The 22,906-nt window shown below is 48.0% G+C and overlaps 1 protein-coding gene and 1 long non-coding RNA gene across 5 annotated transcripts in view; one reads left to right on the top strand and one right to left on the bottom strand.

The window, feature by feature from the left end:
* Nucleotides 1–22,906, bottom strand: part of TMC6 (transmembrane channel like 6) — a 91,375-nt gene that overhangs the window by 18,922 nt on the left and 49,547 nt on the right. For all 4 annotated transcript variants that reach the window (XM_068264233.1, XM_068264236.1, XM_068264235.1 and 1 more), the window contains 9 exons: nt 22,779–22,863; nt 21,054–21,308; nt 17,664–17,857; nt 16,596–16,740; nt 13,570–13,722; nt 11,362–11,534; nt 9,718–9,799; nt 5,059–5,156; nt 2,836–2,931 (listed from right to left, as the gene is read on the bottom strand). In XM_068264233.1, the coding sequence (XP_068120334.1) occupies nt 2,836–2,931; nt 5,059–5,156; nt 9,718–9,799; nt 11,362–11,534; nt 13,570–13,722; nt 16,596–16,740; nt 17,664–17,857; nt 21,054–21,308; nt 22,779–22,863 (1,281 nt within the window). The remainder of the gene's footprint in view (nt 1–2,835; nt 2,932–5,058; nt 5,157–9,717; nt 9,800–11,361; nt 11,535–13,569; nt 13,723–16,595; nt 16,741–17,663; nt 17,858–21,053; nt 21,309–22,778; nt 22,864–22,906) is intronic.
* LOC137542375 (uncharacterized) lies at nt 1,075–13,990 on the top strand. The gene is made up of 3 exons (XR_011025416.1): nt 1,075–1,264; nt 2,925–3,039; nt 13,579–13,990. It is a non-coding gene; the product is annotated as an uncharacterized lncRNA (long non-coding RNA).

Here is a 22,906-nt window from a genome sequence, read left to right as displayed (position 1 = left end):
ATACAGCTATCCACAGGTTTACTCTCCAATAATTGAGGTCATTAACCTCCCTGCTCCCTAGCGGTATTGACGGTTATACACGTCCATACAAAACATGCTGTGAACAGTATTGACGTGTATATTCTTTCATACTCTCCTGCACTGAATACTAGACCCTCGCTTGACACATTTTGGCAAGTTACAGGAAAAAAAAATGGTTATGACAAATTAATTGGATCACTTTTTGCACAGAAATCCTGGGGAAATTGAACGCCAGGGAGGTTAAAGCAGACCTGAATGGGAAAGTGGCGCAATTGGCAAGAGCGGTAGGTCCATGTTGCGCGGCGTCGTTTTTTTTTGTACCAGTGGTCTTTGGTCCTTAAAGGACCTCTTTCGCGAATGAGGAAAAAAAATAAAAACTATTTAACATCCTTCTAAAACAGTGTTAAAAGGTTTTTTTTTTTTTAAATGAATGGTTTCATCAATACAACATGTAATGTAAACACTGACGGATGACGGACTGTGAGGCTGATCCATTTGTTAGGGGTGGTTTTTTTTTACCTTCATTTCACAAACATAAGTGCTGCCTACCTAGTTTCCATTGGTGTAATCCATTGCTGGCAGGAATCATTGTAAGGCCTCTTGCACACTGCACACGATTCCGATTTAGATTCCGCTTTTTAATCAGTTTTTACATCCGATTCAGATTCCGATTTGCAGTGTGCAGGGAGCAAACTGCAAGTCGGAATCTGAATCGGATGTAAAAACTGATTAAAAAGCGGAATCTGAATCGGAATCACTTGCAGTGTGCAAGAGGCCTTAGAGCTGTTATATTAATGGCTCTGTATGTGTTTGCATTGTTGCCTGGCAACCAGACTCCTGGTCTGTGCAGAGAGTCGGTCTGTGCAGAGAGCCATCTGTTATCAGCTGCTGGGAGAATCAGCCAGAATCAGCCCCATCTACACCACACGATTCTTTGTCTGATTCGATTCATTGATTCGATTCAATTCGATTCAAATTGAATCAAGTCATGAATCGGACATGTCAGATTGAATCAAATCGAATCAATGAATCAAATCAAATCGGACAAAGAATCCTATGGTGTAGATGGGGCTGATTCTGGCTGATCCTCCCAGCAGCTGATAACAGATGACTCTCTGCACAGACTCTCTGTACAGACCTGGAGTCTGGTTTCCAGGCAACAATGTAAACACATATGGAGCCATTATTATAACAGCTGTAACAGCGATTCCTGCCAGCAATGGATTACACCAATGAAAACTAGGTAGGCAGCAGTTATACTTGTGAAATGAAAGTAAAAAAAACAAAAACACCCCTAACAAATGGCTCAGCCTCACAGTCTGTAATCCGTTTACATTACATGCTGTATTGATGAAACCATTCATTTTAAAAAAAATCTTTTTACACTATTTTAGAAGGATGTTTAAAGGACTTCTGAGGCCAAATAGAAAAAAACATTTTTTTACCTGTATCATTTTTAAATCCAAGGCGGAGACCCTCCGTGCCCTCCGCTCCGCCGCCAATGTATCTATGCCCCCAGGTCAGGTGCCGACCCCACCGCATGGGTCTTGCGCTACTCCACCTCTAAGATGGCCACCGAGAGGAGCCGCGGCTGCGCAGTACGTATGGACGCTAGTGCGGCTGCGCAGCCTTTAGCCCTCCTCCAGCCGCGTACTTGGTCCCGGCATCCTCCTGAGCGTACGTCGGGCGCAGTGATGTGAGCGCGCCCGACGTACGCTCAGGAGGATGCCGGGACCCAGTACGCGGCACCACCTAGTTCCCTCTGCTGTCTCCCACAACCCCCTAGTTCCCTCTGCTGTCTCCCAGAAGCCCCTAGTTACATCACTGCGCCCGACGTACGCTCAGGAGGATGCCGGGACCCGGTACGCAGCTGAAGGAGGGCTAAAGACTGCGCAGCCGCACTAGCATCCATGCGTACTGCGCAACCGCGGCTCCTGTCGGCGGCAATCTTAGAGGTGGAATAGCGCAAGACCTGTGCGGTGGGGTCGGCACCCGACATGGGGGCATTGAAATAGATACATTGGAGGCGGAATGGAGCGGAGGGCACGGAGGGTCTCCGCCTTGGATTTAAAAATGATACAGGTAAAAAAAAAAAGGTTTTGTTTATTTAGCCTCGGAAGTCCTTTAATAGTTTATACATAAACCACTTTTTATTTTTTCCTCATTCACAAAAGAGGTCCTTTAAGGGGCCCAAGATGGCTGGTACGGAAGTGGTTAAGAGATACTGTGAGACAAGGGGGCTGAGAGATTCATGGAGATGCAAAGACTAGCTTCTAAAAGACAATAGGATGACTTAGGGGCAACAAGAGGACAGTGGGCTTCTGGGAGACAGCAGAGACGATGAAGAACTAGGATGACTAATCAGATGACTAGAATGTCCCAGCAGTCAGGCAAGGGCCTAGGAGGTCCAGGGAAATAACTAGGAGGTACCGGGAGACAGCAGAGGGAACTAGGGGCTTCAGCAGAGGGAACTAGGGGGTTCTGGGAGACAGCAGAGGGAACTAGGGGGTTCTGGGAGAAAGCAGAGGGAACTAGGGGGTTCTGGGAGACAGCAGAGGGAACTAGGGGGCTCTGGGAAAAAGCAGTGGGAACAAGGGGGTTCTGGGAGACAGCAGAAGGAACTAGGGGGTTCTGGGAGACAGCAGAGGGAACTAGGTAAAGATACATCCTGGAGAGAGACATATGTAGGATATTGGTGGCCTTTGCACCGGAGTCCTTCCAATAGCGATGGTCCAGATCGGACACAAGCTGAGAGAGTGCGGCTGTAACATGAATATGGAAAGATATGACACACAGACACCAAGACATTCTCACCATGCTAGCGTCTGTCCATAGATGAGCTCCAACACATTGCGAGCGATGTCAAACTCCGTGCGACACTTCTCGTTGTACCTCTTCTGCAGGAACACCCTGTAACAAGGACCACATGGGGTGAGCGGGGAGATGGCTCAGGGGTCCAAAAGAAAGAAGACACGGCACACAACCGGCTACAACAACTCCTTGTATTGGAGCAAACAGGTGAATAAGTTTCGTGTAAGGCCCTTCCTCAAGTGTACCCACCCCTCAGACAGTGAAACGAGGAGGCCTACACAAGGTGCCCCTGTTGAGATGCACAGTATTTTGTGTGGGCCAACTCCAGCAGGTTCGTTAGTTTAGTGGCAAGCAAATGCCATTTGCATGTGTTTTGCATTTGAATTAGTCTAGACTCCAGAGACATTTCTGCAGCCTTTATAGGTAGGTGCTACCTGGTCTGAGCACACACCTGCTTTGTCTCTCTATTGCAAAACCTTTAATTCCCACCCACAGGAAATCACGTGACATAAATGCAAAATTATGCAAATATAATGCAAAACATGAATAAATTATAAAAATTAACAAATGTAAAAACTATGCAAAAAATGTAATCAAACTTTATGCCCTTAAAAGGGTCTAACAAAACAAATCTGGGGGGACTAGACATGCCTGTGTCTACCCCAGCAGAAGCAGAGGATAGCTCCCTCCAACATTAGTACTAAACTGTAACCACAACACAATGCCAGAGTGTATTCCAGAGGCAGGAAAAGGTCCTCCAGCACCTAAGGCTGAGACACCAAAGTGCACCCCTCCATCCCTCCCACCCCAGCCGTCACACACTGACTGCTATTAGACTAAGAGGCGCCCCAGAGACCCCCAACGCCTTAAAGTGAACCTCCAGACTAAAAATCTACTCAGCAGCACTGAAAAGGCTTGGTGTTTCTTTAACCATTTCAATGCATCAGAACCTTGTTTTTCTTACCCAAGCATCATTTGTAGCTGCACAGAAGAAAACTGCCCGGGAATTTTTCCCCAGATGCTGTGCAAAGCATGATGGGATTTCTGATGTTCTCCTTCTGCTGTTTTGGCGCAATTTTTATTTATTTATTTATTTGAGATTTGAAGCCTAGGGCACGCAGCTTGGAGGAGTGATCAGGACACAGGATAGTTGGATCTGTGTCTCATGCTCCCTGTCACCTCCTTTCAACCCAAAAAAATGGCTACCCGCATGAAAAAGATGGATGCCCCGTGAAATCACAAACATTTGCCTGTTCTTTTAAAACCGGGTGGGTATTACCTATCTATTTTAATTAACATAACTACAGTGTTTGTTTAGGCTGAAGTTCCCCTTTAATCGCTAGTTATCTGACTTGCAGTCACTGCCATGTATCTCCTTTTCTTATTTCTCTCTGCTTCAATCACAACAGGGGAATGATAGATGAGTGAGTTGTGCGCCTCCTCCTACACTGCGCCCTGAGGCTGGAGCCCCTCTCGCCTCTGCCTCGACCCCTCCTACACTGCGCCCTGAGGCTGCAGCCTCTCTGCCTGGTCCTGTACAGTATTATGGTGTGTGATGTTATTGGGAGGGAGGAGGGTGATGGGAAGGATAGCTAAGTGAGTTGTGCGACCCCTTCCTACACTGCGCCCTGAGTCTGCAGCCTCTCTGCCTGGCCCTGTACAGTATTATGGTGTGTGATGTTATTGGGGAGGAGGAGGGTGATGGGAATGATAGCTGAATGAGTTGTGCGCCCCCTCCTACACTGCGTCCTAAGACTGGAGCCTCTCTCACCTCTGCCTCGGCCCGCCCCCTCCTACACTGCGCCCTGAGGCTGGAGCCTCTCTCGCCTCTGCCGAGACACAGTATATGCTATTCATACTCCCTGCTCCCACACATGGTCAATGGCCTCATAACCATAATGCCTGTACACACACTGGATGAATCTAGCATGTGTGCAGCAGACCCAGATTCCCCCTAACCAGAGATCAGTACTGGCTGAGTGATGGGAGAGAACATTGTTCTCTCCCTCTTACCCTGGAACATGCCGGGTCACTCCGCCCACCGCATAGAACAGAACACGCCTCCCACAAGCGAGCAATGCGTCGGCACAGCCTCAGTCCTACATGGTCGCCATGGATGGGATCTACGTTGGGCGAAAGTGAGTGGGCGTGTGTACGGCACAGGAAGGGGAGGGTTCATGATGCAGTGTGTCGGGATCAGCAGTCCCTGCAGAGCGATGGTCTTACCTCAGTAGCTGCTCTCCGAACAGCGTGTCCAGCAGATTGAAGATCAGATCCATGATGACGAATCGATACAACTCCTGTCCTACCAGAGTCTCCCAGCACTGAAACCACAAGACACAGAGTGATAAGGCAATTCTGTCATCAGTATAACAGGCAGAGGATCAGCAGGACAGCCAGGCAATCTGTCACGTCCAAAAGGCTGCTGCTGTGCGCTCCTGTGGAACATAGTTCCCATTCATTGATCTAAGTGTCCGGGTAGAAAGACCAACAGCTTCTTATCAGAAACTGTTGTCTTTCTGAGCAAAAAAAAAAATTAAAAAAAAAAATTAAGGCCTCCTTATACTTCCTGTAAGCGAGAGTGGTTGCTTACAGGATGGGAATTTAAAAAAAAAAAAAAAAAAAAAAAAAAAAAAAGACTGTGGCCATCTTGTGGCCAAATAGTAAAACTACATGTACATATATTTTTTTCACACAGAACACAATAAAGTACATTTAAAAATTAACCGTTTACCTCCCACACCCAAAAAATACCAAAATAAAATATTTAACTAAATAAAAAAATACAATATAAAAAAAACAAAAAAAAAATAGTTACCTAAGGGTCTGAACTTTTTAAATACGCATGTCAAGAGGGTATATTACTAATATTTTTTAAATTATAAGCTTGTAAATAGTAATGGATGCAAAACTGAAAAAATGCACCTTTATTTCCAAATAAAAGATTGGCACCATACATTGTGATAGGGACATAATTTAAATGGTGAAATAACTGGGACAAATAGGCGAACAAAATGTGTGGGTTTTAATTATGGTAGCATGTATTATTTTAAAGCTATAATGGATGAAAACTGAGAAATAATGCATTTTTTTCAATTTTTTTTCTTAATATTCCTGTTACATTGCATTTAGAAAAAATAATTCTTATCAAAATATACCACCCAAAGAAAGCCTAATTAGTGGCAGAAAAAAACAAGATATAGATTAATTCATTGTGATAATTAGTGATAAGGTTATTGGGAAATGAATGGGAGGTGAAAATTGCTTGGATGCATGAGGTGAAAAACAACTGAAGGCTGAAGTGGTTAACAGAACATTATTTAAAATTAAAAATTATTTTTTAAAAAATATATTTTTTAACCACTTGATGACCCACCCTTTACCCCCCCCCCCCCTTAAGGACCAGCGCTGTGTTTAGTGATCTGTGCTGGGTGGGCTCTGCAGCCCCCAGCACAGATCAGGTAACAGGCAGAGAGATCAGATTGCCCCCCTTTTTTCCCCACTAGGGGGATGATGTGCTGGGGGGGTCCGATCTCTTCTGCCTGCGTGTGGCTGGCGGGGGGGGGGGGGCACCTCAAAGCCCCCCTCCGCGGCGAAATTCCCCCCTCCCTCTCCTACCTGCTCCCCCCCGGAGATCGGGGCTGCACAGGACGCTATCCGTCCTGTGCAGCCAGTGACAGGACGTCCCCTGTCACATGGCGGCGATCCCCGGCCGCTGATTGGCCGGCGATCGCCGATCTGCCTTACGGCGCTGCTGCGCAGCAGCGCCGTACAATGTAAACAAAGCGGATTATTTCCGCTTGTGTTTACATTTAGCCTGCGAGCCGCCATCGGCGGCCCGCAGGCTATTCACGGAGCCCCCCGCCGTGATTTGACAGGAAGCAGGCGCGAGCGGCTGCTTCCTGATTAATCAGCCTGCAGCTGGCGACGCAGTACTGCGTCGCTGGTCCTGCAGCTGCCACTTTGCCGATGCACGGTATAAGCGTGCGGTCGGCAAGTGGTTAAATTGTAGTTTGTTGTTAAATTAAAGCAAACCAGAACTGAAAATTAAAAGTCAAAATAAACACACACGCCATACTCACCTCCCGTGTAGTCTACTCTCTTACTCTCTCCTGTGTCCTGTTTGTCCACTGTGATCAACACAATTCTCTGTCCTCCATTTTAAAAATGGTGATGACCCTGTAACAGCTTCCGGGTCAGCACTCCGTTTACATGGACATTACCTTGCACACATCAGTTGTCCTTTCAGTTATAAGTGACAGCAGCTGATATAGTGTAAAAGGACCCTAAGACTTTTTAGTTCTGACAAGATCTAGTCAGAAATGGAAAGGGTTGGTTGTTAGAGGAAAATGATAAGCTTCCAAGAGGTACTGACGGCAAGGTAAGCTTGTAATATTCATTTGCAGGGACATCGTGGGTTTATTTTAATTTTACTAATTTCAGGTTCCCTTTAAGAGCTTAAAGGACACCCGAGGTGAAAATAAACTAATGAAGTATACAATTGTCATTTTCTCCTTCTTCTAACAATGACTTTTTAAGATATTTCACAGTTTTGTTTTATATTTTAATCTACTTTTTAAGTTTTTACTGACATTCATTGAAGTATGCCAGAGCAAAAATCTATGAACTTTTGACCCTTTTTTTAATCTCTTTCCTGCTCTCAGAAGCCAAGTGTTTTATAGTTGTAATTTCTTACACAGCTTTAGTCTGTCCCAGTCCTGACTCAGACAGGAACTGCCACTTACATACCTGATGTTTAACGCTTTCAGGCAGAGAAAGAAAGAAAAGGAACACAGCCTAAATATTTGTGTACTAGGCACTGTACATACCCATGTCTATCTCATCATGTCACATGTCACTTCAGGTATCCTTTAATCTTCAGATTCCCTTCAGCGATCTCCAGCAGTCTGCTGACATTCTGTCAGTCTGAACCACGCCCTCTTCAGAGGCGATGATCCCACTGCCAGCTAAGGCCCCGCCTTCCTGCCGACTAACGCCCTGTCACGGCTGAGTGTGGTCAGGTTTCAGGAGAGAAAAGTGGGCGTCAGACAGACTGTCAAGGTGAGGGGGTGTGACAGGCAGCTAGAGACTGCTGAGGAGAGGATAATGGAACTTTGATTTGGTGTAATGGGCATTTTTATTAATGTATAATTAATGTTCTATAAAATGCATGTAATAGAGGGATGTGGAGGCTGCCATATGCTTTTCCTATAAACAATGCCGATTGCCTGGCTGTCCTGCTGATCCTCTGCCTCTAATACAGTACTTACTCTAACACAGGCATAGCCCCTGAACAAGCATGCAGCAGATCAGGTCCTCTGACTGAAGTGTGACTGGATTAGCTGCATGCTTACTTCAGGTGTGTGATTCAGACACTACTGCAGCCAAAGAGATCAGCAGGGCTGCCAGGTAACTGGTATTGTTTAACAGGAAATCAATATGGCAGCCTCCATATACCTCTCACTTCAGGTGTGCTATATTTAGCACACTTGTCAGACTGGCAAGCGTTTTGCTGCGTACAGGAAACTGCTCACTGTCGCACTTGGAACACAAGTCAATTGGTCGCTTCGGAATCCGTTTGCTAGCGTTATTCTGTGATGGGTCTTTGTTTATTTTACTGGAGTAAAAAAAATGGGATAATCGCCTGCTTTTTCCCCCATATTCTGAGCATTTGCAATTCTAGTAAAAACAACAAAATAAACTAAAATGCGATCGTAAAAAAAAGAAAAGTCGCCTGCGATATCGCTGATACAAGCGGGCAGCCTGCCTGCCAATTATAACACGATAAAGCTGTACAGAGCATCATCCATTACTTTAACGATTTATAATCTCCCACGGATCCATCTGAAAATGGCGCCTGCCAATAATGGCGCACGGTGTTGCCGCTAATCCGTTTGCCGCTTATCGCTATTTAACGTTAAAGCCTTATTGTTATTTAACGTTAAAGCCTTATTGTTATTTAACATTAAAGCCTTATTGTTATTTAGCGTTAAAACCTTATTGTTATTTAGCGTTAACACACAGAACCCTCTCTGTACCTATCCCTAACCCCTGGTGGTGCCTAACCCTAACCACCCCCCTGGTGGTGCCTAACCCTAAGACCCCCCTGGTGGTCCCTAACCCTAAGACCCCCCAGGTGGTGCCTAACCCTAAGACCCCCCAGGTGGTGCCTAACCCTAAGACCCTCCTGGTGGTGCCTAACCCTAACCACCCCCCTGGTGGTGCCTAACCCTAACCACCCCCCTGGTGGTGCCTAACCCTAAGACCCCCCTGGTGGTGCCTAACCCTAACCACCCCCCTGGTGGTGCCTAACCCTAACCACCCCCTGGTGGTGCCTAACCCTAACCACCCCCTGGTGGTGCCTAACCCTAACCACCCCCTGGTGGTGCCTAACCCTAACCACCCCCTGGTGGTGCCTAACCTTAACCTTGACAGTATTATATTAAATCCATTCACCGTTTTGCAGTTAAATAACGTCTGCAGTTTGGCTTATGAACGGCACTATTGATAAATAACGTTAGTGTGTGCCGTTTTTCCTCTTTTTTCCCTGTGCGCCATTATTATGCAGTACTAACGATAAATAGCGATAAGCGTATCTTTTTAATGCGGCACCATTTGTATGCATAGGCACTGTGCGCCATTATTCACTGATCCGTCTCCCACTGTGGACGTTGCCCATAAATTCTATCCTTTGAGCAACCCCCACTACGTTCTGTCGTGACCCACACGATAAACATTTACCACCTGACTGCAGACAATATTTAAAAATCTCAGGCCAAGGAAATGCAGCTGCAGCATCACTGCGTCATTCGCCGTTCATCACCATGACGATGTCACGTCAGTGGATCGCCATGGCGGCATGTGCAGAATGAACCGAGGACCTACCTTGTACTCCAAGTATTTGGCTTTCCTTATCAGCCAGTGATAACACAGGACCCCGAGGATGACGATCTTCAGCATCAGGTTTCTGGGAGAAAGAAGATAGAAAACGGATTAGGCTTCTGCTCAGATCACTCCAGTCCCCCCTCCAACTATATATTCTCTGCCCCTGCGCCCCGCCCACCCCTACTGCCTCGCCCACACCTACTGCCACCCCTACTGTCACTCCGACTGCCCTGCCCACCCCTACTGCCCCGCCCACACATACTGCCACCCCGATGTCCCCGCCCACCCCTACTGTCACTCCAACTGCTCAGATCACCCCTACCCACCCTTACTGCCCTGCCCACACCTACTGCCACCCCGACTGCCCTGCTCACCCCTACTGCCCTGCTCAACCCTACTGCCACCCCGACTGCCCTGCTCACCCTTACCCACCCTTATTGCCTATCCCACCCCTACTGTCACCCCGACTGCCCTGCTCATCCCCACTGCCACAGCTCACTTCTACTGCCCCACCATCACCCTCTACTGCTCCGCTCACCCCTACTACCCTGCTCTACCCTACTGCTCCACTCACCCTACTGCCCCAATAATCCAGCTGCTTGCCCGTCACATTGAAGAGGCCACACCTTCCACACCACTGCCCCTCCCAACCTCCTAAAAACCTTCTGCCTTTCCTATAGTGGTCCCCCCACACTGGGTCACCCTGGTGTAGTCTAGCCCCTCCCCGCACCCCAATACAATGATAAAAGAGACAGAGAAGCATGCAAGATACAGAGTTGTCATTCATAACAGACATACAGCGATATAAGAAGTCAGCCGTATTTTTCTGCATATAAGAAGCACTTCTTATCCCCCCAAAAAGAGTCTTATATGGCGAATACTCCCTGTATCGTCCCCCTGTGTCCTCCCGCCGCCCCCCCCCCCTCCTCCGCTCCCCGCTTGTAAAAACAATTGGCGGCAGTGCGGCTCACCTCATCCAGCGGCTCCTGCGGCAAGCGCAGACCTCTTCTCTGCTGCATGGCTCCCTCTAGTGACAGCTTCTGCTGATGACTCGATCAGCAGAAGCCACCCTTGTGTCCAGGAGGAGCACAAAGAGAGACGTATGGATGACACACTGGGATACATAGGAGAAGCAAAGATACAAAGGGGGAGCAAAATGAAGACACAGGGGGACAGAAGGGGACACACAGTGAGAGCAAAGGAAGACATAGGAGGTGAAAGGAGGACACAGGGAACAGAAGGGGGGACACAGGGAACAGAAGGGGGGACACAAGGTGAACATAAGGGGGACAGAAGGGGGGACACAGGGGGACAGAAGGGGGGACACAAGGTGAACAGAAGGGGACACACAGGGGGACAGAAAGGGACACACAGGGGGAGCAAAGGAGGACTCAGGGGGACAGAAGGGAACACAGGACACAGGATGACAATGATTGGAGGAGAACATCTACCAGATGCTCCTGGACCATGGATGCACCAGGTTTAGGATATATTTTTTCCCTGGTTTTTGCTCTCTAAACCTTATAGTCCAGAGCGTCTTATATGCCGAAAAATATGGTAATTCAAACTGTAAACATCCATCTAAATCGGAAGTGTTGATCCAGGGGGGACAGACTCTACACACTGCTTAATGAATGCTCTCACCTGCAGATGGCGACGTAGACCTCCAGCCCCGGTGAGTCCAGACGCTCCCACAGCCCCAGAGCATGGTACATGTAGGGCAGCAGCAGGTTACACAGAGACACGGCCAATGGCAGCGGCAGCAGCATGGCTTCCACCTCCGGCTCCCCTCCACTCCTCAGCCGGGCTCGGTGGTCCTGCACAGAACACAAGAGGAATCAGTAACCCCGCCTACTATGGTCCCATATCTGACTCCTCCCATAATTTATTACACAGAGACACAGCCAATGGCAACGGCAGCATGGCCCCGCCTCCAGCTCCCCTCCACTCCTCAGCCGGGCCTGGTGGTCCTGCACAGAACACAGGAGGAATCAGTAACCCCACCCACTATGGTCCCATACCTGACTCCTCCCATAACTTATTACACAGAGACACAGCCAATGGCAGCATGGCCCCGCCTCCAGCTCCCCTCCTCAGCCAGGCCGGTGGTCCTGCACAGAACACAGAGGAGGAATCAATAACCCCGCCCACTAGTCACCATCACATCCCATATCTGACTCCTTCCATAACCCATTCATGACCACTTCAGTGTAACACTCTGTACACCAATGCTCAACCACCATCATGAAAAAACGAGCAATCCCTGATTGCGGTGGCGACAAACGAACGATGGAGCATGGCTGAATTCAACGAAGGTCTGCCGAGGGGTGCTTAACCACCCTGGCGTTCTGATTAAATCGCCAGGGTGGCTGCGGGAGGGTTTTTTTTAAATAAAAAAAAAACTATTTCATGCAGCCAACTGAAAGTTGGCTGCATGAAAGCCCACTAGAGGGCGCTCCGGAGGCGATCTTCCGATCGCCTCCGGCGGCAAGAAATAACACGGAAGGCCGCAATGAGTGGCCCTCCGTGTTTCGCTTCCCTCGTCGCCATGGCGACGAGCGGAGTGACGTCATGGACGTCAGCCGACGTCCTGACGTCAGCCGCCTCCGATCCAGCCCTTAGCGCTGGCCGGAACTGTTTGTTCCGGCTACGCTGGGCTCGGGCGGCTGGGGGGACCCTCTTTCGCCGCTGCACGCGGCGGATCGCCGCGCTGCAGCGGCGATCAGGCAGCACACGCGGCTGGCAAAGTGCCGGCTGCGTATGCTGCTTTTTATTTGGTGGAAATCGGCCCAGCAGGGCCTGAGCGGCAGCCTCTGGCGGTGTTGGACGAGCTGAGCTCGTCCAGACCGCTCAGCAGGTTAAGGAAGCTTGAGGCAAGCATAGAACCAGAGATGGCTATTATCTCAGGTACACTTTAAAGGACACATCTGAGAAAAAAAAAAAGATCTACTTACCCGGGGCTTCCTCCAGCCCCTGGCAGCCGACCTGTCCCTCGCCACAGCTCCGTTGTCCTGGAGTTCCCTATGTTACAGATGCCGATCTTGCCAGGTTGGCATCCTCTGCACCTGCACAAGCACGTGGCCGCTCAGCAATTGCGCTCATGTGACCTGGAGCCAACTTGGTGAGGTCGGCATCTGTAACACGGGGGACCCTGGAGCTGCGGCGAGGGACCGATAGGCTGCCAGGGGCTGGAGGAGGCCTCAGGTAAGTACTGTAGAGTTTTGAACAAGGATAGCAACGTTTTATGCTGGTAGGATGTGGATAGTCTGTAAATTCCCCTTCTATTTTCAGCCTAAGCAGATATTGCATCCATTATGTTAACTTTAGAACTTGGAACTTATGATCTTTAACCTATTTGTGGTCGAGTTAACAAAGGGTCTTATCTATCTGTCATATATTAGCAATCATCCCTTCATGACTACCATTTAATTCAGGGGAACCCAAAACTATGTCAGGCGTTCAGGGCTGACTACTACTTAACTGAAAGGCACTTGAACTTGACCTGATGAAGCGGTTGTAGCTGCGAAAAGCGTTGTCTGATGTGCTCTATAACAAGTATATTTTTAATGAAGACCTTGCATTCTTGAATTTAGCAACACTAAGGTAAGACCTACTTACCAACTTATTAGTCTATTTGAATAATTATACCTTGGGCGCCTCCTAGCCCCTGTTAACCAAGAACTAGATAATTATTTTAAGACCAGTATTTGATGTAAGTTCTGACTATTGTCTGCAAGGAGGGGTCAGTGAATGGGGGGATCCTAATAACCCTGAGAGGTTAGTAGGTAAGCTTTGGAAGATCCAGATTTTTTTCACTGAATAATGGACAGGAAGTGACCATAAAACGCTGACCTTGTGCAGGTGCTCGGACAGGATGTACACGCCCACCGCCGAGCCCAGCCAGCTGGCCACACACAGGAACCAGGAGAAGACATGGATGGACACGGTCTGCAGCTTCTTCCGCAGATCAGGACGCCGCTCCATCTGCAGCTCGCTCAGCAGCTCCTGTAAGGGATGACAAGCATTGGAACACGACCATTACACTCGGTTATAGTGTGCTGACTACACACACATCCAATATTCATTGTACAATGTGACTTCTCCAAGATACAGCCAGCACCATCGTCAAGAGATACCCAAAGTCCACTCCGCAGAAAATGAACATAACATTTGCTCATTAACTATTTTTTAATTAACATTGTGAAATTAGGGAAATGTGTTTTTATTACACTGTTAACTTTCTTATTTTCCTGAATAGTGTAATTACCGTATATCCTTGAATACAAATTGATTTTGTGTATAAGTCGAATATTAAAGCTGTATTTTTTATTGACTCAAGTATAAGTCTATCCAGCAAAGTCAATGGGTGCACTTGGGGGCTGAAGGGGTTAATAAGTGTACTGCATACAGTATTGCAGCCATTAACACCTTTCACACTTTTGTGTTCTTGGCATGTCCTTTAATCAAGAAAGTAGTGCTTTTCCAAGCAACACAAGACAGTGGAAGAGGGAGCTATAAAGCATGCTGGCCAATGCGACTCACTCGGCCCCCAGTCCCTAGTTTATGACTCAGGCTTCAATTCACTAAGCTGTATCAAACACTTTATCAAACGTTTGATAATTTACCTCATGGGTAAAATCTAATTTTGAATTCACTGAGGTGTTATAGATTTATTGAACGTTGTATCGATAAAACATTCGATAAATCTATAACACCTCAGTGAATTCAAAATTAGATTTTACCCATGAGGTAAATTATCAAACGTTTGATAAAGTGTTTGATACAGCTTAGTGAATTGAGGCCTAAGACGTGTAGGTGTGACTCGTGTATAGAGGATCAGCAGGACAGCCAGGCAATCTGCATTGTAGGAGATCTTGGGCAAGTCTTCCTAACACTGCTACTGCCTATAGCGCGCGTCCTAGTGGCTGCAGCTCTGGTGCTTTGAGTCCGACAGGAGAAAAGCGCGATATAAATGTTCTGTATTTGTTTGTGTTTGTTTAAGAGGAAACAAATATGGCTGCCGCCACATTCCTCTCACTGTAGGCGTCCTTTAAAGTAAACCTTAACCGAATTAAAAAAAAAAATTCACTCAGTTGGGGCTTCCACCAGCCCCTGCAGACATCCTGTGCCCGCTCCGGGACAAAGTGATCCTCCGATCCCCCGCAGCCAGCCAGTGTCATGTGCAGGACAGGCACGGCGGCAGGAGCACCATCGAGGGACGCGCAGGTGCAGTGGCCCGGCGACTAGCCAATCATTGAAAATGAAAATGGCTTGCTGCGGGGGGACCGGAGGATCGGTTTGTCCCGGCGTGGGCACAAGACGTCTGCAGGGACTGGTGGAAGCCCCAGGCAAGTGAAACTTTTTTTTTTTTTAACTCGGGTAAGGTTCACTTTAAGAATGTAAATCAGTGTGAGGTAATTTCTTACAATGAATAAACATTGACTAATTAATTAAAAATAAATTTCGAATAAATAAGCAGTTTTATTCATTACATTATATACAGAAGTGTTAAGCCAGGTTCACACTCTACAAATAAAAAAGTTCTGTGAAGCAGAACTAAAGTAACGATGGGCTGGGATGGGAACAGATCCTACGCAAAGCAATAGGAACCGATCACATCAGTCTGTGCAGAACGAATCCGATTGGTGCATCCTGATAAGCAGAACGCAGGTATGGGCAGTGCGTGACCTTTGCGGATCGGCTGGATAATGTGGCTGACGAAGGAATCAGTAGAGGCTTATGAGAAAAGACAGTTTGTTCTCACCAGGATAGTCGCCGTGCACACTTTGAAAATTACAGACCTGCAGCTGTTCATTCAAGTGGTCCGGTGCTGCTGCCAGAACACACCCCCACCGTAGCAGAAGCACCGGTGTACAGATCAGATCCCCGAGCAGCAGCAACGGGCTACAACTGGTTTGCTAAAGACCAATGGGAAGCCTCTCATCCCAGGAAGGATTCTCATAGGCCAATAAAAGGCCTTCCTGGTGCTACCGAGCATTGGTCTTTAGCAGTCTAGTGGGAGCCAGGCGCTCCAGCCGATGCTATGATGTGTGTAATGGCGCTTCTTACTTGCAAAGGACACGGCCGGGGGTGCCAGCAGCCCCGCAGGGCTTGAATGGACAGAGGCAGGGTGGGGAGGGATTGGATGCAGATGCACGATGACGCACAATGGAGGGTATGTGAACCACATGTCCACGCCCACCGCTTTGTTGTGCATCTGGACAGTGTGAACCCGGCCGCACAATTTAATAATTAGAGGCGTGGCCTCATGCTTTAAAGTGGATCCGAGATACATTTTTACTTATTGCATAATTGTGTTCCTGACATATAGTTTATAGGGCATTCCTCAAACCAAATACTTTTTTTTTGTTTTAATGCTCTAATTCCCTATAAATTAAACAAGCCGCAACCACAGCTCCTCCAGCGCCTAGGCATTCTGAGTCCCAGGTAGCAAGTGCTCATGGGAGCTCAGTCTGGGGAGGAGGCGGCTTTTCCTGAAGGAGGAGGTGGCATTACCAGCCAGAGATTTCAGAGGCAAGGGGACGGAGAGAGGAGGAGAGGGGAGTGCAGTTTTGACAGGCTGAGGGAAGGAGAGAGGAGGAGAGGGGAGTGGAGTTTTCACAGACAGAGGTGGAGATACAGATCAGCTTGCCTGTGTGTAATGATGACAAGCTCTCATTGATGGCTGCTCTCATTGTATCACAGGAAGAAATACTCATATACTGTTGAAGCTGTTTGCAGCTAGATTTGCTGTGTAAACCATCTAAACTTTAGATAAGACATATAGACAAGTTACTTGTTATAGTTTTTCATCTCGGATCCACTTTAATAATCAGGGGCGTGGCCTCATGCTTTAATAATCAGGGGCGTGGCCTCACCTTTAGCTGCATGTGGATGTTCTCCTTCTGCCTCTGCACGGAGCGGATCCGGTTCACCTTGAAGTCCCAGGAACTGAAAACTTTAAGAGCCAGGGCCCCAGAAAAGAAGCCCACTCTGAAGCTCTCGCCGAAGGAGCAGGACATCCTGCAGGGTGACAGGAAACACAAGGGATGAATGTAAGGCTTGCTCAGGACTTGTGCAGATAGTAACCTGAGCCCTGCTTGCCTCAAGCTGTGTGTCACAGGAGGGGAGACTAGTACTGCCTCCAGTGTGATGGGAGGATTGGCACCACCTCTAGTGTGATGGGAAGGATTGGTATCACCTCCAATGCGATGGTAGTATTGGTACCGCCTCCAGGTTGATGGGACAGTTGGTACCGCCTCCAGTGTGACGGGACGGTTGCTATCGCCTCCAGTGTGACGGGACAGTTGGTACCGCCTCCAGTGTGACGGGACAGTTGGTACTGTCTCCAGTGTGAAGGGACAGTTGGTATCACCTCCAGTGTGACGGGACGGTTGGTAGCGCCTCTAGTGTGACGGGACGGTTGGTACCGCCTCCAGTGTGATGGGATGGTTGGTACCGCCTCCAGTGTGAGAGGATGGTTGGTACCGCCTCCAGTGTGAGAGGACGGTTGGTAGCGCCTCCAGTGTGAGAGGACGGTTGGTAGCGCCTCCAGTGTGAGAGGACGGTTGGTGGCGCCTCCAGTGTGAGAGGACGGTTGGTACCACCTCCAGTGTGAGAGGACGGTTGGTACCGCCTCCAGTGTGAGAGGATGGTTGGTACCGCCTCCAGTGTGAGAGGATGGTTGGAACTGCCTGCAGTGTGGTGGGACGGTTGGTGCCGCCTCCAGTGTGGTGGGACGGTTGGTGCCGCCTCCAGTGTGGTGGGACGGTTGGTGCCGCCTCCAGTGTGGTGGGACGGTTGGTGCCGCCTCCAGTGAAGGGATGGTTGGTACTGCCTGCAGTGTGGCGGGACGGTAGGTACCACCTCCAGTGTGACAGGAGCATTGTACTCTGAAGAACAGATACAATTACAAGGAGGGTAGAAATAATGCAGCCATTACCTACCTATACACCAGGATGATGCAGGTGCTGAGGAAGACGAAGCCTATAGTAAACAGGTATGCCAGGGGCATGTGGTACGGCAGCCAGGCACCCTTGGCATTGGGGCACACAGAGGCATTGTACCCAGGTGAACAGCCTTCATTCAGGGTAATGTTCCAGTAATATCCATAATACATCACAGTATTGGAGAAATAGCCCTGGTAATACAGAGAAACACAATATACACTATTCTTCTATAAGTGTAAAGGAGACATCCAGAATGTGCTAAGTAACAGCCCCCCCCCCCCACAAGCTGTATGAAGACTTCACTGATGCTGTGACTTCATGTATTGCTGGTTGGGGTGTAATGTTAGGGTCAGGCTGTGGGCAAGGGTGACATTCGGCAGGTCCATTCAGATAATAATCATCCACCATGCTTGGTTCTCTGGACCTCCACAGTAAAAAAAGAGCCCACCATCCCCAGTCAAAGGAGTGAGGCTCACCATCCGCATACAACCCACGTTATACGGTTGTATGCAGAGGCGTATCTAGAGGGGTGCAGGTATGGCTTGTGCCATGGGCGCCACAGCACTATGGGCTACTTGCCTGCCCATTCTGCAACCCATGCCTGCCCTTGTGCCATGCCTGCCCTGTGCTGAGTCCCATGCCTATCCCTGTACTGCACCACCATGCCTACCCCTGTGCTGAGCCACTATGCCTGCCCCCATGCCTCTCCGTCACTCAGTTCAGATTCATTCTGTTATCTGTGGAACATGGTTACTTAATTTATGTATGTAGGGCGCACTTGGCTTAGTGTTTAGAAAAGAGGACAGAGAGGAAATAAGAAGAGATATTTCCCAAAAAGTTTCTTCAGCAGTATCCAGACCCAAAAAACATAGGCAACCATAACACATATACACAAGAAAATATGCTGTTTCTAGAAGGGAAGTGGGCTCTGACCAGGAGGGGGAAGGGGGGGGGCGCAGTTTCAATGTTTGCCATATATATGTGCTATATTACCCAGATACACCCCTGGTTATATGGAAAGCTCTGACGCTCATGCTTTTCGATTGGATCCTCCGAGCTCAAGGCTGTAGTCCTGTCCTCCAATCTATATCAATACGGTGTTTAGGGAATGATGATAAAACAATAAATGGCAGTTCTAAGTGTAGACTGATTTATTTTTAAAACTATATCAAACGACTATAAAATCAATGAAGGAGGACTTACATACGGGGCCCAACACATGATACCCCGATATAAAGTTGCGCTGGTGTGATGACCAGCGATAGATTTAAAGTGTACCTGAGCTGAAGTTCGGGTACAAAATCAGATACTTACCTTAATAGAGGGCAGCCTCAGGATCCCATTGAGGCTTCCCTCGGTACTCTGCTGTCCCCCGACACTAAGCACGGCCCCCCGGAAGATTAGCGACAAGCATTGACGCTAATCACATTGGGGCCACGCAGCTCCGTTTCCTGGATCAAGTGCGTGCAATAGCCGACTGAGCCCGTTCACGCATGCACACTAAGCCGTAGCCGTGTGCTCGGTGTTATGGCGCATGCGCGAGCGGACTCATGCGGCCTTTGCGTGCACTTGACCCAAGAAGAGAAACCAATGTAAACGGGGGCCACACACAGCAACGTGGGGGCTTGCGACAACTGAGAGAATCCTCATTAGGATCCCGAAGCTTCTCTCTCTAAATTGTAAGTGTCAGATTTTGAACCTGGGTTTGCTTTAAGGGGATAAAAAGTGCCGCCCATGTTGGCTGAACAGTACTACAGCCTTGTGCTCGGAGGATCCAATTGAAAATCCTGGGCAACAGAGCTCTACATATAGCCGTATAATGTGGGTTGTATATGCGGCTGGTAAGCCTCATTCCTTCCACTGGTGATGTTGGGCTCTTTTTACTGTGGAGGTCCAGAGAACCAAGCATGGTGGATGATTGTTATCTGAACTGACCTGTACGGATATATTTATATGCAATGTTTGGAACGTTGGACATTGGGCTTGATTCACAAAGCTTTTCTGTTCAATTATGTAACCTTATTTATTAACTCACAATTTATCTCTCTCTTAAATGACTAAACTCGTGGTTTTGCTCTCCTTATTTGACATAACTCATAGTTTAGCTCTCCTTATTTGACATAACTCATGGTTTAGCTTTCTTTATTTGACATAGCTCATGGTTTAGCTCTCCTTATGTGACATAACTCATGGTTTAGCTCTCCTTATTTGACATAACTCATAGTTTAGCTCTCCTTATTTGACATAACTCATGGTTTAGCTTTCTTTATTTGACATAACTCATGGTTTAGCTCTCCTTATGTGACATAACTCATGGTTTAGCTCTCCTTATTTGGCATAACTCATGGTTAGCTCTCCTTATCTGACATAACTCATGGTTTAGCTCTCCTTATTTGGCATAACTCATGGTTAGCTCTCCTTATCTGACATAACTCATGGTTTAGCTCTCCTTATTTGACATAACTCATAGTTTAGCTTTCCTTATTTGACATAACTCATGGTTTAGCTCTCCTTATTAAGGGGCCCATACACCTAACGATTTTCCCGCCGAAATACGGCCGTTTCGATCACAGTGATCCATCCGAAATCCATTGTTCTCGTCGACTCCCGTCGATCCATCCGTGCGGAAGATTTTTCTCGGTCGCCGGCGGGTCAGGAGTGCGTCGATAGTGGCGTTCGAATGCCCGACGACCGACGCAATACAGCGGGTATACATTACCTGCTCCGCCGGCGCGAGTCCCCCCGGTCTCCGCTGTCTTCTCCGCCTGGTCCCGGCATCTTCTCCGCATCAGCTTCCGCATCCCGGCATCCGGCATAACTTCCTGTGTCCCTGCAGTGACAGCGGAAGTATAAATAGAGGACGCTCTATTTTAACTTCCGCTGTCACTGGAGTGACAGAAAGTTATGCCGGATGCCGGGATGCGGAAGCTGATGCGGAGAAGATGCCGGGACCAGGCGGAGAAGACAGCGGAGACCGGGGGATTCACGCCGGCGGAGCAGGTAATGTATGCGGGGGGCGGCAGCAGCGGCAGCTCCACAGATTGTGATCGGTTTCAGGCTTCACAATCTGTTTGCAGTAAAGGCAGCCATAAGATCCCTCTCTGATCAGATTCGATCAGAGAGGGATCTATCTTTTGGTCGAATCTGATGGCAAATCGACCAGTGTATGGCCACCGTAAGACATAAAACATGATTTAGCTCTCCTTATCTATTTATCTCATTAATTATCTCTCCTTATTTGTTTATCTCATGCATTAGCACTCCTTACAGTTAAGGTGAAAAATAAGTAGCCTTTGTGGATCAACCCCCTTGTTCTCTCCCAGCTGCGGATGCCTAGCGATACCTGTTGGTGCTTATTGTTTCTTTCTTTGCGCCCTGCAGACTTACCGCCCCTGTGAGAAGCTCCAGGCTGGTGAAAGTGCGAGGGTTGGGACCAACATGGGGATGGACTGCCTGAGGAGTGACCATGAAGAGCAGGCACAGGAGACTCATGAAGATATTAAACCCCAGAAGTGTCTTCAGGAACAGGAAGTAGGAAAGAACGCTGGACCCGAACCGACCTCCAATCTGCTTGAGAGCCGCATGCCAGGGCCGCAGGGCGCAGACCATGGACAGAAAAGACAGCCAGCACTTGTGTGTAGCCTGAAGGAAGGGAAAGACGTCTAAATAAGGGAAATCAAAACACAATGGGTTCCACCTACAATGGTTCCTCTAGTGGAGAACAAAAGTGAATTTGCTCCATGAAACCCCCTGTGATTAGAGCAAATAAAAATCCCGTCATGTTTGGTTGGTGCTAGGTTTGTGCCCATTCCTGCCACAAAAATAAAGATTTATGCCACTTGCGCTTTGAAGATAATAACACTTATTTTTTCCCAGGCAATGAAGTCACCCATCCCCCCTACAATGGCGCACAGAAATGAAACCGGTATAGTTGGGCAGTGCTGCGTTTGTGCCATTCGTGTTGCAAAAATCATTGTTCCAGCTTTTATAGTCCACAGTTCACTCAATCAGTCCCCCCTACAATAGCGCACAGACTGGGTGAAATTTTTACCTTTACAAAAACTGTAATATATCTCAAAATCTATAAAAGATACACCAAGGATTGTTATAAGCACAAATGCGGCACTACCCAACCAGATCGGTTTTATTTCCATCATGTAAGTGTGTAGGGCGGGGCTGGGTAAAAAAATATAATTTTTGCAGCATTAATGGGTATTAACGTAGAACAAACCAAACTTGATGGAATTTTTTATCATTTCAATTGAACAGGTGGGCATCTACTTCCTTAGTACATTATTCATACACAAAGCAGCAGCAGGAGTATGGAGAATCAGATCTCATTCATGCACAGGGCAGCAGCAGGAGGGTGGAGACTATGAGTTCATTCATACACAGGGCAGCAGCAGGAGTATGGAGAATCAGATCTCACTCATACACAAGGCAGCAGCAGGAGTATGGAGACTCAGATCTCATTCATACACAGGGCAGCAGCAGGAGTATGGAGACTCAGATCTCATACATAGACAGGGCGGCAGCAGGAGTATGGAGAATCAGATCTCATTCATACACAGGACAGCAGCAGGAGGGTGGAGACTAAGAGGTCATTCATACACAGGGCAACAGCAGGAGGGTGGAGACTAAGAGGTCATTCATACACAGGGCAACAGCAGGAGTATGGAGAATCAGATCTCACTCATACACAAGGCAGCAGCAGGAGTATGGAGAATCAGATCTCATTCATACACAGGACAGCAGCAGGAGGGTGGAGACTAAGAGGTCATTCATACACAGGGCAACAGCAGGAGGGTGGAGACTAAGAGGTCATTCATACACAGGGCAACAGCAGGAGTATGGAGACTCAGATCTCATTCATACACAGGACAGCAACAGGAGGGTGGAGACTCAGATCTCATTTATAGACAGGGCAGCAGCAGGATTATGAAGACTCAGATGTCAACCGATGTTTTGAACTATTATTAGTAAGCAATGCTACAGCTGCCGTGTAAAAAGTGCAATACAGGACTAAATACACAATTCTTTTACCCAATGGAGAAAAATAACAATATCATTTGAAATTTGCCTTAAATAGACCATTTTGCCATGGAGTCTCACCATGCTAATGGTATCTGAGACGTTTCTGCAGCAGGTGTCTCCGCTCCTTCTCTTCCAAGAGGAACTGCTCTCCAGCGTCAAGTACCTGAAACAAGGTTAAAAATAAAAATGGAAGCGCAGTGATTTTT

The sequence above is a fragment of the Hyperolius riggenbachi genome, chromosome 12, assembly GCF_040937935.1.
Source record: "Hyperolius riggenbachi isolate aHypRig1 chromosome 12, aHypRig1.pri, whole genome shotgun sequence".
Classification (NCBI taxonomy): domain Eukaryota; kingdom Metazoa; phylum Chordata; class Amphibia; order Anura; family Hyperoliidae; genus Hyperolius; species Hyperolius riggenbachi.
This window is presented reverse-complemented; position numbering and strand designations above follow the sequence as displayed.